At 41.9% G+C, this 18,752-nt stretch overlaps 1 protein-coding gene across 7 annotated transcripts in view; it reads right to left on the reverse strand.

The window, feature by feature from the left end:
* Positions 1-18,752, reverse strand: part of pde7a (phosphodiesterase 7A) — a 35,394-nt gene that overhangs the window by 11,405 nt on the left and 5,237 nt on the right. For 3 of the 7 annotated variants that reach the window (XM_037756272.1, XM_037756271.1, XM_037756270.1), the window contains exon 5: positions 3,220-3,280. In XM_037756272.1, the coding sequence (XP_037612200.1) occupies positions 3,220-3,226 (7 nt within the window). In that variant the 5' untranslated portion in view covers positions 3,227-3,280. Of the gene's footprint in view, positions 1-1,678; positions 1,712-3,219; positions 3,281-14,122; positions 15,996-18,752 lie in introns of those variants that run through there. The other 4 variants (XM_037756266.1, XM_037756269.1, XM_037756268.1 and 1 more) reach the window with 4 other exon arrangements.

Below are 18,752 nucleotides of genomic sequence, written 5' to 3' on the forward strand. Positions count from 1 at the left end.
ATATCATGTTATTTACTTTATTATTTTATTATTATTATTCATTTCTTATATTATTTACTCTGTTGTCTGATTATGATGAGGTTGCCACGGAGACCTTTGTGTGTACGTAGCAAGAGCGTCCTCTACTGTGCCCCTGCAGACTTGTCAGGTGCGCCCCACATCTTGTCAACAATCTGCATATGCCGTCTCTGTGGTAGGTTGACTTTCAATTAGCGCCGTAAATATAGCCTTGTTTTTATGGATAAAAGTGTGTTTTCTGTAACTTGTATGTCGAGCTAAGCTTCAAAGTACTGGAGAAAATTCTGAATGTTGATATTGGTTGCCTTTTTGATTGTGTGGAGTGGTTTGTTGAACAGGCCACGTTGTCGGTGACTTTCGTAGCTTAATCTGAGCTGGCTAATCAACAGCAACTTCAACTGATTTTATTTTGTTTTAGCATCTTTGAGAAGCTTTGTCGCTGTGAGACTGACTGTATTACCTGAACAAACGGAACAAACGGTGAGTTGGAGCCATAAGTGAAGGCATGTGTACATCATTAATAACACAACGCAAGAGAGAGTACGCTACTGAGATAGATGAGAATTTACAACTCACCAATATTCCCCTCACTTTACGAAATTGCTATTTTTGCTTATGTTATTTCTGTTTTATAAATTGCATTCAGTTGCTTTTGTTGTTGTTTGTTACCATCCTGCATGTTTGATATTTTGTGCTAAATACTTATAATGTGAAATGTTTTGTAACCTTTAAAAGGGCTATATGAACAAATCTTTTCTGACCGAGTACTTTGTCATTTTGAAGACAAAACAAGGGATTACTTTGTTAGAATTCAACAGCAATACAGTATATCCCTGGAGTTTCAGACAGAAAATCGCTATCAAAGCCTCACGGGAACAAAATAATCAATCTTTGATTTTTTAAATTATAAGGCATCAAATTTTTCTAGTCAATATGGTAGTGGATATGCAATTACTGGCATAAAATCATGTTTCAGCTTCTTAACAATTAGGAAATAATCCGTCTTATACTAAGCCTTACAAGTCAAGCAGGACTTCACCTCTCTATTGTCAAAAAGTGGTAAAAACCCATCATTTTGGTACTCCAAGCAAACTAAAACAAGCAAAAGATGTGATTTTTGTAAATACTATTTCACCCAAGTCTGGTGTACACCATCCATGTGCGGGCACAGTCACGCACAGACACACACTCCCGCGTCCCAGAAGAGAAAATTCAATGGACAGACAAGTCAATCAAACAGCTGAGCATGCAATGCCATGTCAGGACAGTCTGCTCTACTATTAGTACTCAGAGCCACTGAGAGGGATCTATAGTACGTCTATGACTGTTTTTAGTAGTCAGGCAGAGCAACAGGAACAGGCTCCAGACTCGGACCAAAAAGACGGCGGCTGGCCTGCTTGTAGACTGCAGTCAGGAGCAGTGAGAGCGTAGTGAGGTGACAGGATGGTGCTATGACACTGATGCAGTAAAAATGCTAGTGTGTCGTTCCAGGCAACACTCCATATGCGGCAAGACTCTGTATGGCGGTATACTCATCAAGGTGCTAAACAGTGCAATGGTATGTTTCCAGCATGGCACTTCTGATTGTGTCATTTGTGCATTAGAATTAAAATCAAAAGCAGTCACACAGGTGTGTTCCCCCAACCAGCATGTTACTTACTTGCAAACAGCTGTTTGAATACTACACAAGCTCCTATCAAAATACCAAAAACTAAGAATTACAATTCAAGGCATAACGATGCTCAACATTATTTTGAAAAGCTGTTTGTAAAGTTGTTGGTATGAATGTGGAGAGTGAAACCGTATCAGTGGCATTTCACGTGCAAAACATAAATTAGCACCAAAAAAAAAACAATTCATGCACTCCTAGGCAGTGAGTGTGTGTGTGTGTGTCCACATGTACTGTATATACATCTGTCACATCCATCTGTATGTGCTAGGGCTCGGCACGTGTGTGTGTGTGTTTGTGTGATTAGTGTTTTTTTCAGAGTCACAGGCTCCATGTTTCTCCTGCGGTGCATTAGTGCTGGCGCTCTGGGGTGGATGTAGGTCATGTCATTATAACTGATGCGGCGAAAGCTCCGAGTCCAGCTATTTGAAAGCACATCAGCATTAACTTGGCAGACTGAACCCTGGCCCAGGCAAACACCAGTTTGCATTAGCGTGCCTCTCCTCACACTCAATTTAATGTAAAAATCTACAGACACAGATGCTTTATGCCGGTGACGTATGAGACTGTCATCATGCTTAGCCAAGTAAAATGATTAAAAAGCTAAAGCTCCTTCAGTGAGCTCAATAAATTGTTGTTGCGGTGACTAGACGCACGTGGCAGCAGTCAAGGCATGGGCGAAACAAAGTATAGCAATATTATGTGAAAGCTACAGTAAACAGGATTTCAACAAAGACATCCAGTAAGCCCCAAACTGCCCCTGCTGTTTAATGCTCCCTGCCTACTCACGACGCTTCACAGCAGCAATCTGATATCTATGAACGACGCTGACAGGATAACACTGTGAGCAATTCTTTCTTTCTTGCTGCTCACTACCAACCAAACACCAAGTGATTTATGAATTAAGGTGGCATGCGAGGGCACATCTGTGCGGGGTAGACTGATGTCAGGGGTCCGCCCAGGCTCTAATCGCACCATTATCCTCAATAGCCTTATTGATTAGGAAGCCAAGACTGCTCTGGCTGCTTCCTAGATGCATTTGACTCCATCTGCCTGGCAGAGAGCGATGAGCCCTCCGTCCTCTCATCCATTTTCTAAACTGCTTATCCTGTTTAGGGTTGCTGAGGGCAGCGATGGGCAAATGGACACACACCCATGCAGTATGTTCACACAGACACATGAACACAAAACACACTGTTAATGAAGCCTTAGTCTGTTTAGGGTTTAAATTAAATTCTGTACTCTTAAACAACTTCAAACAACACTACAGATACACAAAAGCCTATTCTGATTGAGAGATTACCAAAAGGCCAGGGATTGAGTGGACATCTCTTCATAATCTCTACATCCGTCCGTCCATCCATTTTCCATCTCACTGCTTTTTAAGCCATTGTGTATTAAGAAGTGAACACGATCATCGAGGAGATAAACCAACTGATGTCTGGAAAGTGTGTGTTTGTGTGTGTCTACTGGAAATGTGTGTGTGTGTGTGTGTGTGTGTGTGTATGCGCTGAGAGTGGGGAAACACTTACCTAGCATACGAATGTACAGCGCTGTCTGGTCGGAGCTGTCGTAGGAGATGGCCCCTCGTCTCTGAACAAAAAGAAACATCATCAACAACTGTCCAATGTTTATACCAAAATAATGTTGCAGTTATATCATAGAGTGGTGCAGGAATGAGTGCTAAAACCAAGAAATGATTTAGCATTTTAGCACTTTGTCTCGAAGTCAATGTTTTTTTTGAATGGGTATTTAGTTAAAAGCCTGAAATAAGGTCTGTGGTTAACATAGGCTTTAGAGATTTTAACATTTTGTTCTACGACATAAAATACGTCAGTAAATATACCACTCGTAAATTTGTACGCCTTTATGTGTCTTAAAAAAGGAGTTTGCTAACAAGTGGCTAAATTAGACTACTAAACTATCACGCTGACTCGTCCGCCGTTACAGCCTCGTTGTTTATACTCGCGTTCATGCGACTGTGGTGTACTTCGTTTATAGCCTTACGTTAGCTTTTTACTTCTGGTGATTGCGTTCACGCTTTGAAAATCATAAAAGTGGTGTTCATTTGTGAGGATTATCTTGCTGAACAAAACGTGTAAGTATCATAAATGTTTATTTGCCACAGAACTTATTTTCTGCAATAATCCAAAAGTCAATGGAAAAATCCCGTTGACTTTTTGTCAGGGTAACCCAGGGCGATTCTAACTTCCGGGTTGGACAACAAAAATACGTCATCCCTGGAGCAAATGAAAAATATGAAAACAACGTAATAGGTCCCAAAATTGGTGTGGGTGGAATCACATTTCCCCCAAATACACACCTCGAAAACACAAAACACAGGACATTTTTTAAACATATTCACAGAGTTTGATAAGTGGAGGGTAGTGTAATGTTGTTACTGTTGGTTCTAATTTGCTGTGTGTGTTTGTGTGTGTGTGTGTGTGTGTGTGAGAGAGAGAGAGTGTGTGCAAGCGTGAGAGTGAGTCTGTGTGTGTGCATAAACTGCTACGCTGATAAATATGTTCCAGCTCCATATCATCAGCCTGATACGGCACTTGCACCACTATCAGTCATGTGAGAAACGCACATGTTATGTGGACACACACACACACACACACACACACACACACACACACACACACACACACACACACACACACACACACACACACACACACACACACACACACACACACACACACACACACACACACACACACACACACAGTGTTTCCTTTAAATAGAAATTACTTTGGGTCCCATCCAAATACATTTGTCCCCACCCACACGCTAATTTTTCTGTGACATTTTGACTTCCCTTTAAATGTCCATCTCAAAATACAGTTGAAAATACAAACATTAAAAAGTATGTTTTGAAAAAATGCCTTCCCCAATCTGACGTCAGCAGGCGAATGTAATTTGAATGAATTTGAATGAATTTGAATTTGTATTTGAATTGGCTTTAGTGGTAGCGCCAGTATGAAACGCATTGGGCATTCCATTAACTAGAATGTAAACCCATCTGCTGCAACAGTAAACGCTCTGAGAAAATGTGCCAGGAGTGTGGTGACGCTTAAAGAGCGAAAAGACACACATAAGGCGGGTGGATGGGCCCCCTATAAACACAGGTCTTTCACCCAGGAGTGCGCTGTTCGTGTCCCGTGTTCACAACATTCAGTGTAATTTTCGCTGTACAAACGTAGTAGCTTTAAGCCCAACCATGTATTTCTTTCCTAAACCTAACTATAGTGGTTTTGTTGCCCAAACCTAAGGTGACAAGGGGGCGTGACGCTGTGACGCCAAGGGGCGGTTTGTGACGAGTTGGAAAGAGAAGGTGTTGAGTTGACTTGTCCATCAAATTTTGTGACCATCTGCTAACTGTAACTGCTTAATAAAAGCTGATCCTAACCTAAATTTGGACATTTGATTTGGATTTTGTCCTCGACGATGTGTGCAGAGGAAACACAAAAAGACAAAGAACTGGCTGAATGCGAGGCAAAAACTGAGTAAGCATGCCTTGTGCATCATGGAGAGTGTATGGGAGAGGTTTGTAGTTGCAAGTGTCTTGCTACTGTGTTTGTGAGCAATAAGCAATGTTGATGAAAAATTTACAAGTAAATCATTGGATTTATCACCTCAAGTAACATTATAAACCACTTAAACCACTTATAGTTATAATAGTGCCATTGTGTTTGGATTCAGGCAATGCCTTCCCAAATTGCTGTTTCCGATCAGTGAATGTTTCTCCAAATATGAGGAGCGGCCCAGACAGCTGTGATTCTATACCAGCTGGTCGTCATCTTTATATCGTACCATTCGCGTGCTACCAAAATACGGCTGTCGCCGCATCTACTTAACAGGTTGTGATCATGGATGTTCAAAGCATGGAAAAGCACAACCTGATGGAAATTTGCCAGAAATTATTCTAGTACCAGTCCAAACGATACAGACAATTTTTTACTGTGACACAATTTCCTTTTGATGTACCATTTTTACGGTTTATACTGTCACAAAGCACTAAATACTATGTAAACTAATGGGGACTGCTGTTCCAAGATCAGACCTTCTAGTCTGATAACTGCATTTTTAAAATACTTTTCTGAGTCAACCTTGGGTAAAAGACATGTACTGGAAACATCAGATGTGCGTGCTCCGAATAAGTCAATTGTTTTTACTGGCTCAGCAGCATGCACCAAAAGTTTCCAGTGATGCATTAAAACCCTTTTTGACATATGGGCTAAAAACGTGGTTTTGGAGTATAAACAAAACAAGAAACAAACATTTTCTTCAGGTTTCTGGAGCCATAGTTACCACTGACCTACTGCGAAATAATACAATGTTATAAAGGTTTTGAATAACGGTGCTACTGTTGAACTAAGAAGGCAAACAAGTTGCCAAAATATGGATGAAGATCCCAGCAAATAAGTGGATAAGTTGTCTGTTATCTTTCCTTGTGTCTACAACTCCATCCAGTGCTGACAGTATCCCTCACCAGGAGGCAGCCGCAGCAGAGCACTACAGTGGCAGTTGTAGCGGGTAGGACTGTGGTAACAGCATATTTGCTCTGTCGACAGACAGCTGCTCCAGGCTACACTGAGGTGTTGGCTCACCTCTCTATGCACTCCACACATCCTAGCCCCCCTCCAGGCAGACTCGCCGCTCTCCTTTCTGGGGTTACCCTTATCTAGGATTACCCATTCCACAGGGAGTCTGCATGACTGGCCAGTTCATGACAACAGTCAACTGGTCACATCACAACAAACACAAATGTACATGCTTGTATACTCATTACTTCATATCATGTGAATCTCCTTCACACACACACACACACACACACACACAAACAAACACACCTGACACCGTCTGTCCTCTAAGCTCATGACAGCCGCCAATCCAAAGCTAATATTTTACCGGCTAGCAAACAGCTTGACTCGGGGTGGGTGATCTGCAAAGCTGTATTTTAGTGTCAACAGGCCTCTGTGTTTACACACAGCACCAGTGGTTAGTGTGAATATTATAGATTGTGTGTATATATGCATGGGCTGTGTGTGTCTGTTTGTGTGTGTTAGGGGGCTGCTATCAGCTGTAACATGCGTGGGAACTGTATAATACTGGCTCTAGGGCTGGGAATGGAAGAGTGACCAGCCCTGCCAACACTTGCCCAAACAAACCTTTTGGCCAGAGCTTGCTGCACACACACACACACATACAGGGCCAGCCACCAGTTGGCACTTAAGTGGACATTGCTGGCATGTGCTCCCTTGTGAGCTGGTAAGAAGGAGGCGGCAGTGCAAACACTTTGTCAATGTCACATTCCCACTGTGAACGAAAGGGGAAAGTCACGTTTTACCCTTGAAAATGGCCAGTCCACAACACACAACCCTGCCGCGCCTTGTAGTGCCAACCCGCACAAAACCATATACCCATGGTCCTGTCATGGTCCGAAATGAACTTGAGCCCCTTTGCAAGCTCTGTGTTTTTGGCATTTATGCTTCACAGCTGAGGCTGTTGGGAAATAAGGGAGAGAGAGAGAGAGATAGAGATGCAGGATGTCAAAGGCAGGACTTGAACTTAATGTCCCAGACAGGAAATTCACTTATTAAACTTGACTAATACATTTTATCAGTTTGATTTGCTGTCCTTCTTTGCACATGCTTGTCACGAATTTCAATCATATGAAACTTCAGGAATGTAGTGCAGTGGATAATCTCCTTTTTGTAAGTTTTATAAGCGTTATTAAATTGATGCCACAGCAAACCGGCCAGCTCAATTTGTATCCTTCATGCAAGAAATTTGAACTTTGTACAGATGCTTATCAATAATAGCCATCCACAGGCCAGATAGTTACTGGAAAGTTTTAACTATGAAGCAACTGCAGGAGGTACTGACTTGGTTACCGACTAATAGCTCATTTGTTTGATAAAAACTATCATGGGTTTTGATCATGGTGGTTGCTCACAGGTCTGACACAGCAAAAGCATCCAGCTTAATGGAACTCTACCAGTTGTTCATAGGCTGAATGAAGAAAAACATAAATAAAACATCTGAGAGATCATCAACAGGTTGATGCTTGGATTTGGGTTCACATCCATAGACTGAACATAAGAAGTGGACGTAGTCACCGTGACGTCACCCATTGGTTTTTGGACTGCCGTTATGAAGCCTCAAGTTCGGCGTTTTGGCTGTCGCCATCTTGGTTATTTGCAACCAGAAGTGACACGAGAGACCGGACACTGAATAAGACATTTTTAGGCGACCAAAATGTTACAATTAACTTTCATGAACTGAAAAATACACCGTGAAAGGGTTAAAGTTGTAAGACAAAAACACGGACAACTCCCAGACTGGACAACGCTGTGGTAGCGACCTGTCAATCACATGGTGGCCACGCCCTAAAGCATACCCTGCTTTATGGTCTATTTGACTCTAAATGGGACCATAAATACTAAATGATCATGCTGTATTGAAGAAGACTAGAAACTGTCAATTGAGACCATAAATTCATGTTTACAATGTTCACTGAGGTAATAAATCAAGTGAGAAGTAGGGTCATTTTCTCATAGACTTCTATGCAATCTGATTTATTTTTTCATCCGGAGGAATCTTCCCCTTCGGCCATTAGAAAGAATGCAGTTTTAAGGCACTTGCACATTGGCTTCACTTTTCAGACCCCGGAGTTGCCCACTGTTTACATCTCATCACCAACTTTGTCAGCTACAAGAGTGCAAATTTTTCATGTGACTTTAATTCAGATATTTTCGATGTCTAGTGGCCATTAGAGAAACTATAGCTTTAGAGACTTCTTGCCTTGGCTTCACTGCTGAGCCCTGCTGGTTGCCAGTTTGCATTTGACCCACAGCCTCTGGCATCAAACCAGGCAGGGCCAGGATTAAAATTTCTACCAATCTGTTGGCCTATGGCGTTTTGTTTTTTTCACTTCATGCTCATGCAAAACTTGGGTGTGAAGGGAGAAATTTGACTCACTGAGCTATAAAGGAATGAAGTCATCATCCATCCATCTCGGACGAATCCTGGAGAGTGATAACTTTTTGAAATATCCAGAAATACAACAAACCTTTTGTAAAAACCTCTCCCAATCAGTCCAAACATTATTCTTCTGAAAAGGCATACATACTGTATGTAGGCCTATACGTAGTCAAATCAAGACACAGTGTTCACACAAACCCTAGTTTATTCTGCCACCTGGATTTTGTAAATGTGCTTGTGTGGGTTAGCATTTAACTGTTAAACAAAGTCCCAAATTGGTTACAGGCCACATTTTTTCTGTTTACTTCCATAAAGCTTTACAATCTCTATTCTTATTTTTGGGAAACATACTTTGGGTGCCTTTAACTGAACACCTGGAGCTGCAGCCAGTCAGTGTTTTCTCGCAGCAGTCTGAGACCGAGCCAAATTCAGTTGGGTTTGTTGTTTGATTTACTGCTAGCACAACAGTCGGCTCATTGTGCTCTTTGCAATTCCACGTGAGCTCGTTTACATACGACTCTGTTTCTTATCTGGGCTTAGTCTCGCTGCCTGGGGTCACAGCATTCAGGTTTCTGAGGGTCAGGAGGTCATGTGATGACAAAACGTCCTTCTGTGTGAGTAACACCAGGTCTACAATGTTAATCATTTTCTGACTCCTACAGTTTAACAGATGCTGACTACGTGTTGTGGTGATGTCTGTTCAAAAGGAGACAGACTAATGTATTGTGTGCGTGTTTAAATCAAACGGCGCAGGCTGAGTTGCAAAAACTCAAATTCAAAGCAGCTTTTTCAAACATGTTCTCGTCATCACAGCATTGTGATTGAGCCGTTATTGTAGTCTGACGCCTTTTGAATGTTATTCAATGGTCCAGTGCAAAGTGCAGCATTCTCACACTTCCTTGTTTCAAACACAGACACAAAGCCTGCCTTTATGATGTAATTTAGCTTTAAAATTGGGTTTTAGCTGGGGACAAGCCTACTGCGCAGTCAGTAAGTCAGCTGGGGCCCAGCAAATGAGGAAGCCAGCAGTGTTCCTATGAACTGACATATCAGAAACAAAGCAGTGCACGCACACATGTAAATACCCAAGATAAAAGCAGCCGGACTCAGCATGGTTTCATAAACTGAAAGCTTCCTTCTAAGTTATGACCTCTTGCGGCGCTCTACTATGTTGGACGGCACATTCCAGTAACTGAGTGCTAGGCCATAAATGCGGACAGGTTTGGAGTGAGTAAGTATGTGTTTGTGCAGCAGCCATTGCATACACAAAAGCCCCTAGACTGAGTCTACCTGTTGTAAGTGTTTTATGAGAACACTGTCCACTCTGACACACTCCAGCTGCAGTGAGCTTTTGAGAGAGAGAGGGCTGCTGGTTTGAGGAGGAGTCCTGGGGTGAATTGGCCCGATGCCTTAGCCAGCGAATGACGGAGCAATGTTGTCGCCAAAGAACAAAGCAGCATGCTTGTCAAGCAGTAATATAGACTGCAACCAATGTTGTTGTATCTTTACTGGCGGGTAAAGTGTCTTGAAATGATTTAAGCCTTCTTTACACAGATAGCTTTAAGGGGCCTTGTATAAATGTGCTTTTAGCAGTGCTCTATGACACAAGTAGAGTTAAGGGGTGGGGGAAGGAAGAGGGAGACTTGCTTCATATTCTCACAGGCTATCTACCCCGCACAGGAATTTCATTCATCTCAAACATCATCCCCAGGCTCTAATTGCTTCTCTGGGCCAGCTTAATGCTCCCCCTTGCAAGTCTTAACCTTCTGAGGAAAGCAAACAAAACCCAAGTCGACAACCAGTGCGCCAGTGGACAACTATTCTGTGTTTAAAACTAGCAACAGTGGTAAATAAATTCTCCCTTCCTGTATGGGCTCATCTCATATGTCTATACAGTTAATATGTTTAATATTCAGCCAGAGCAGCTGGCCCCCTGACATTGTGTCCGTTAGTGTGTTGATGTATGGAGCCACAATCTCTCAGCCGATTGCACTCGACACTGCAGCACAAAAACAGAATGGTCATGTGATAAGGGGGGCCCCTTGCAGAGAGAGACGGACAGGCCGAGAAACAGGGAGAGTGCGTATATATAAATGAAGACAGGATGTAAGATTTGACCCCTGTTTATTTACTAAATAATACACATCCTTGCTTAAATATTCCAACTCATTCATGCAACTTGCGAAAACCAAACTTTGGCAGGGAGAGGGTTAAAGTTTTTGTGAAAGGTTGTGAAACACCAGGCTCAGTGTCTGAACAGCTCCTTCAGCATTCTTACCACATCCTGAAACTACGTCAATCCGATGACAATGCGCAGAAAAGAAAAAAAAAGCTTATCGGTTCAGTTAAAATCAACAAAGTAACTCCCTCAGAAAGAAGCACTGTAGTGTGTTCTCTTATCGTGCTCTGCACAGAAACATCCATAGTGTGGATGAAACAAGCATCGCTATCTCACACCCTTATGCACGGGCCTATCATCATCTCCTGTCCCTAAACATCTCAAACCAGAAGGAGTCTATCTAGGGTCAGTGGCTAACATGCTCTTGATGATATCTCTGACTGTGATATGATGGACTGAGCTGAAAGCATATCAGTGTTCCCAGTCTAAGCTGCTTCCCTCCCATTACCCCCACAAGCAATGTGACTGCTCAGGCCTCATCAATACCGCGCATCTGTTTATTGATTCTTGTATCTCTGCTTTTTACACAGCCTCATCAAAAGCATGCGACTGTGTGTGAACGTGTTACTAGTACCACATCATGACAGTCAGCCACATGGCACAGAAAGTCAGTGCTGCCATGTGGAACATCTCTGAAATGTGTGCAGTAAAGCTAAACTAACTTTATGTGCCAATACATGTGTGTTTTGTAGCTTAGATGGGAACCACATGACTCCTTGTCCCGTACTCCTGCTCCTTTCATCCTGCACCAATCTAATCTATCTCAGTCCTGTGTTTACCCTTCACTCCAGAGAGGCCAGAGGGGACCAGCATGCATCACTATATACAAGGGAAATTCAAATCATCTTCCACCTCACTTTTGGGAATTAATCAACAAGCAGCCAACATGCATAAAAACAATAGAGGCATTGTACTAGATAAATGAGCCCATTTATTTAATGCCGTTGCTGTTATCAACGCCTCCTCAGCAGCATATTTACACCCAATCATAAGCATTCCACGACCACAGAGTGACATATTCTTCTGAGACTCTGTCGTGTCTTCAGCCCTACTCTTTCGTCCTCTGTTTACAAGAGGAAATGTCTTCATCGGCGAGGGAAGGGGAGGGGGGATGGAGGAGAAAGAGAAAGAAAGAGAGGGAGCTTGTGAGTGAGCGGAACAAGATAGCCAGAGAAAGAAAAGAGACTGAGACTCCGGCCATCTGTGAGTCTGGCAGCGAGCCAAACCACTGCCCACAGAGCCCAGGCACATGCCTAACTGCCTCTTTCTGCAATGCTAGTCCAGAACTGCTTCCACAAACAACAGGCCTGTGGAACCACACACAAAAACACAGCAGCCACCAAGGACAAATGCACCCTTATGGTCATAAATAGGGCCCGAAACACAATATTTGTAGAAGTGTAATTGCTCCATGACAAAGGCTGAGTGACACCGCCGTATGCTTGTATGCATGTTCACCCAATTCTGCCACTGTTCGGGAAGAAAAAAAAGACAAATACTGAATCCCTCGCTGTTGCTGTCTTGTTTTTGCATAAAAGTCTTTATAGACCTTGTGCGATTTAACAATGTTTGCACGAAAATGACATGCAGATCATTATTGTTTCACTGGAAACTCACTTAACACTACAAAGTGCACTGCTTGTTGCAAATGACCCCTTTTTACACAACAAAGGAGCACGATGACAGCACACCTTACACCTGCCGATTGAAAATGAACTCTGGCCCGCTTGAGAAATCAGCTGGTGACCCCGACCAAGAGACACAATAGCTTTACGCTTGTGTTTGTATGCAGAGGATGAGTGATCTAGCATTATGCTGAGATGGGTTTTCTTCTGAGGGTTTTGGGACCTCTCCAGGGATCCCTCCTTTGGGTGGCGGTCTGGGAAGCAAGGTCCAAGAACCACTAAGGCGCAGGATAGATTCAGGCCCTCGGATTAGTTTTACAAGTCCTCCAAACTAAGACAGAGCATGATGATGGAGTGTTAGGATAATGCCTTCAGGTATTAAGTGAATGGATGGATACAAAGATGAATGGATGGACAGAAAAGTCTTGTCCAACATTTCACAGCATCTGTCAAAAGCACTAATAACCCAGCGGGGAAAAAAGCCCACTGAAGACGAGCATCATTGAGGGCCTTTGATAGCCAAGGCTATGCATTAGTCTTTGAGGGAGCCGCCTGTGACGGTGTGGTAGGTTCAAAGCAGACACACATGGGTGGTTATGTGGAGCAGCGTCTTGCACAAAGCCCTAATGGACGGCCCATTGAAGAGGACGCTCACGCGGTCAAAAGATAGTGACTTAATGCTTAGTTAATGTGTTGGGAGATGCCACGCAACGCCGTGGGAGTTTCTATTCATGACCAACTAGCAGGACGTGACCCAAAGAGATGAGAATACATCCTGCTGCTTATGTGCAAAACTACTGAAGCAATAACATTTAAAAAAACGTAACACTGTGGGGAAGGAGTTCACTGACTCATGACTTGATGTGCAGCTTCTCTCTTAGCTGAGGTTGCAGGCATTATGTGAGTTACAGTTAGTTAAGCAAGTGTACTGGACAAAGGCCTCATGGATGGTACATCATCTGAGACACATGCTTACACACAACAGTGACTCAGTGCTTGTCTAATGCATCGGAGATACATTACACTGCTGTACCAGTTTTTTCTATGTACATGAGAGTTAACCACAACATGAAGACTGTTGTTGTGGCCCATCTTTTCTTTTCTTTCACCACAGGCAGAAATATACAGAGGCAGGCTTACCAGAGGCACATTTTCAAGACTTCAACACTGAGAAAGGAGGAAGTTCAAGTATGACTCAATGATTTATGTTTCTTTCTGCCAATGTGTCAAGGGATGTTAACATAAATAACAGAGTGGCACGTTCCTTCTGACAAATGTAGCAAGTCCCAGGAGTAAACTGATATCCTTTAGGCATCACGCTGAAGGCTAAAGTGTAAGCCAAGAGGGGCCTTTATCTATGGGAAACATGCACAAATGCAGAGTGGTTTCAGCTTGGTGTATTTTAGGTCTAAAGAGATAAGAAAATGTTGTGTGCGTCTGTGCAAGTGAGTGCTCACTGTGTGTGTGTGTTAGGGCCTAGATATCCAGCAACCACCTGCAAGATTCCTGTGGATTATTCATATATTTGTTAAAAAAAAAAAAAAAAAAATGGTGCTGGTTTTAAGGCCTGTGTGATTTCCCATAGCCAAACCCCACTGTGACTAAATGATAAAAAAAGAGAGATTTTTTTAATTTCTTTACCTGTGACAGCTGTCTCGGATCAGGAGCCCCGAAGAGAGAAGAGCTGGAGCTGAAACTAATGGCTCCCCTCCGGCTGAGGACATGCTTGGGAACCGGCCTGTCTAGAGGCAAAACCGGCAGCTGATAACATACTTCCATTGAAATAGTCAGGGCTGGATCCGGATCAAAAGTATAAAAAAAAATATATATATATATATATATAATGAAAAAAGATATTAAATGCAATGCAGAAAATAGATGACTGGTGAATTAGAAAAACATCTCCACAAAGAGGAAAAAACCTTTCAATATTGTGGAAACGATCTGCTATCGAGCTGCAAAGTATTTCTGTTCATTATGAGCGACTCAAAACTTGTCCTCTTCATTGATGCTGCGTCTTATCTGCCTCCTTTTGGTGTCATTTTGTAGGGAAGAAAAAACAAATCATGCTGCTGCTGTTGCATTTGCTCCTTTCCTTCTCATTTTTACTCAAATCCGGGCCCACGGACGACGAGACCTTCTTGCCATTTTCTGGGTCTTTATGAAAACGCTTCCTCATTTTCAAAGCAGAAAAAACCGTGCGCTCATTTGCGTTTCGTGGCGTGTTTGTTCACGGATCCGCATAATCACAATATACCCCCGAAATGAAAACAAAAGGCACGACCACTTCCAACAAAAAAATGTCATCAACACATCATGTTGTGTATATGCATGCATGCAACAACCGGCGGATGAGGTGGAGGCAGCTGCTGCAGGATGTAGGAGACCTGGTCAGCCGTGGAGGTTTCTCTCTCATTCACACGAAATATAATCAACATGTAGGGCTTTTCCGTCTTTTTTGCAGAAGCTGCATGATGAAGGAGCAGTTGTCTAATTCACCGCTGAAGCACAAAGTGTCTGGCTCAGAGAGAGAGGGGGAACCCCGACGTTCATCTCATCCACTGCGACTCCTGGTGCGCTTAAAGGAAACATTAAAGGCGCCTAACACAAAACTATCAACCAAAAGACGACAAATCAACAACCTAAAGTGTGTTTATATCCCTACAACTACCTACCTATCGTCCTAAACATTAGCCTACTGTATGGTTTTAAAGCGCACACCACCTGCCAGAGATGGTGCTGTTGGAGCGAGTAAAAAAAAAAAAAAACGCCCTTGTTGCAAGATAAACCAATGGTGTTGAAGCTGCTTTTGTAAGCTCGACGCTGATTGGACGAGAGCGCTGAAGACATATGAACCGAATTATGTGATTGGCTGTGCGGCCAGGGGCGATCCCAAGACCTATATGAGCAGTCGTTTTTGCAGACGGCGTGGACTTTCTCAAGGGTATTCCTCCACAACGGGGCTTGCCCTGCAGCGGTCCACATCATTGCCTGTGATTACCTTCCTCTCATGACTCATACTACTTGGGAGCTGAGACTCACCGGGAGTTTGAAATACAGCCTAGGAAATACAGCAAAAATGTTGTCAGGCTGAGGCAATTTGCTCCGTATGACTGCGTGTGGTGGTGACTCAAGACACATGCTGCTTGTATTGTAAACTCTGAGTTACTCATTTTATTGTCTGCATGCATTATTTAGGTTTATCTGTCTGCATCAAATTGCCTGTAAGATACTGGACTATTGATTTTCTTTTTTTTTTTGCATGATCTCAAATAATTCCCCCAGACCAGAACATGACCATTTTCACTGGAGGTTTCTGTGCCATGCCCATGTGATGGGGGACAATGGATGTGCCATGGCAACAGTCAGGCCCAGCGCCAATGGAGGCATAATCCCCTCCCCATTTCCATGGGTCTGAATGCAGTTCCCCACAATCATACCCCCTACAAAGAGGTCCTGCATCTTTTCCAGGCAACTACGGCAACAACACTGCAAAACACAACAACAAATGTGTCGTAGACGGTAGCAGGAGTGGAAAGAGTACTAGAATAGCCAACTCAATTGTAAAGTGAGGTACTTGTGTTTGAAACTACTAAAAGGAAAATACAAAAGTAGCTGTTTTGACTAATGGTAACAGTTACATATGCTCACCTAAAAGGCAAATATAGTATTCTGACTAAAACAATTTAATAATGTATGCCCTACCACACAAACCCTGCCAAAGCAGTGAAAATATTTAGAGAATTTTTCAGAGAATTTGTTTAGAGGGAAAAGAGGATCAAACTTGTATTTTATATTTTCCTAAATTAGCCATAACTGTAGCTTTCTCAGCAACTTTTGTCTTTGCAAACCTGCAAACCTTGCAGCTGAGAATACATCCTAAAATCATTTAAGTTGATGCTAACTGCAGTGGTGGAAGAGATATTCAGATCTTTTACTTGAGTAGAAGTAGCAATGCTACAGCGTAAAATACTCAAGATCTTACTTTTGTACCTTGTACAGCATGGTAGGATGGTCATCCCTCACTCTGCAGAGGTTACAACATTGGTACATTTTAGTCTATATCATCTCTGGCAAATTCCCTACTTACTTAAGCCGGAAGTTTGTATTTCTCCAGAACAGTTATAATCTTAGGTCACATAAATACCTTGTTTAAAGTGTCTTCTCTTAGTACAGAAGCTGGCAAAACAAGCCACTACGGTCCTGGTCCTGGAATGATCTGCAGGCCAAACTTTAACTTGAGACCCTTATATCTTTAAATGATTTTAAACTTAGAATAAAGGAAGTGGCCACTACTAGCTGCAGTTGCTTCAATTAAATATCAATTACATGACCAACATGCTGCCCTGTTAATGCACTGTATGATGATGTAATGTTTTTTGTCGTACCGTGATGCAATGTTGTTGTCTCGTTATGTGTTGAAAATGCTATTTCACCCTGTGAGGTTTTAATCTCAATGGGACTTCCTAGTAAAATAAAAGTTATATATATATATATATATATATATATATATATATATACACACATACACACGTAAGTTAAAGTACAAAAGTATTTGTATCAAAATATACTTCAAGTACCAAAATACTCATTATACAGATACATTTCAGATTCATATATATATATATATGTATATATATATACATATATATATATATATTAGCACTGGATTATAATTAGTGATACATTAAATGTGTACATCACTTTAACTGATAATGGTGGGGCTAATTTTAAGTACTTTATATACTACTGGTTACCTTAATCCATAATATTACATCATAATTTATTTGTTGATTATGTTTTATATATTGATGATAACCTGAATCTGCAAAGAAACTAGTAACTAAAGCTGTCAAACAATGTAGTGCAGTAAAAAGTAAAATATATTTCCTCCAAAATGTGTAGCATGAAATGGAAATACTCAAGTAAAGCACGTGCACCTGAGAATTGTACTTAAGTACAGTACTTGAGTAAATGTACTTAGTTACATTCCACCAGTGGTTAACTGCTACTTTTCCTGAAGTGTTAGTGTAAATGACTAAGATGTCACATTTAGATTTTTAAAGGTATTTGCTGCAAACAGAGCGGAGAAGGTCAAACACACATGGGCGGTTCTGTTTTTGCATTCACAGTTCACAAACCTGTTGTTGCCAGACAACTCTGAAACTGCTCGATGTGGCATACGACTACGTCAATGGGCCCTTTTCCCAGCAGCCATTTTGACATGTAATTGCAGGATAAACAAGGGTGTAATTGATAAAATTAATTATGGACGCATTCTATTTATTGTCACAGCCACTCCAGTGAGCCAACATGCACAATACCAGGGCCCTGGCACATCTTAATGGAACAGGGTCATAATTAATGTTATTAATTATACCTGTTTACCCTGTAATGACATGTCAAAATGTCTTCTTGGAAAAGGGCCTCATACGTTACGTGTGAATGAACAGGACAAGCACATATTTCACCCGCAGTCCTCTAAGTGAACATTGCGACATTTACACAAACCAACCACACACACCGTGCACAGACACACACCCTTGCAGCATAGCAGGTGTGTTTAACTACTCTGGCGTCCGCCTCAGGAGCTTTAGTGAGACAGGTGAGCTGCATACCTGCTGATTCCCCTTGAGGCTACAGGTACAGTATCTGCTTGTGAAGCCGCCACGGCTCCACTCCTCCTGAATCTATTTCTACTGAGAGCTCTCTGGAGGCAGATTGCAATCCGCCGTGGTGTCCCTAATTGATTTACCTGTTACCCTCTGACAACACCGGGGGTATCACAGGAGTCATTATCTATTGCTTAATTGCCCACGCAGCAGTTTTACGCCTATAGTGCCCTTTGACATACGGATTCTATATGTGCATCTGTAAACAAACACACCAGCACACATTAACACACAGACGTTTTCAATTCCTGATTTTTTTAAAATGTTATATTTGATGTAACTGCACATCTCCCCTTTTAATGAATATTTTCCTTGACTAATTAATTACATTTTCATCATGCTTAATTTACTATACATTTGCACCTGTTATCTCACCCATAATAAAATGGATTACTATTGCCATTAGGTTGAATTGGAAGAAATAAACAGGATTTTATACTGTAGTATACTTTTGTATTAGAAGCCATTACAAACACCTAAAAATGTTTTGTGTGTATTTAGAGCCACCTTGTGGTAAAAAGGAGCAATTACAGGGACAATGTTCTTGTAGGATCAAAAATTAATTAAAGAAATATTGAAGTTAATTACAGTATATCTCA

This window comes from Sebastes umbrosus, chromosome 21 (genome assembly GCF_015220745.1).
Source record: "Sebastes umbrosus isolate fSebUmb1 chromosome 21, fSebUmb1.pri, whole genome shotgun sequence".
Classification (NCBI taxonomy): domain Eukaryota; kingdom Metazoa; phylum Chordata; class Actinopteri; order Perciformes; family Sebastidae; genus Sebastes; species Sebastes umbrosus.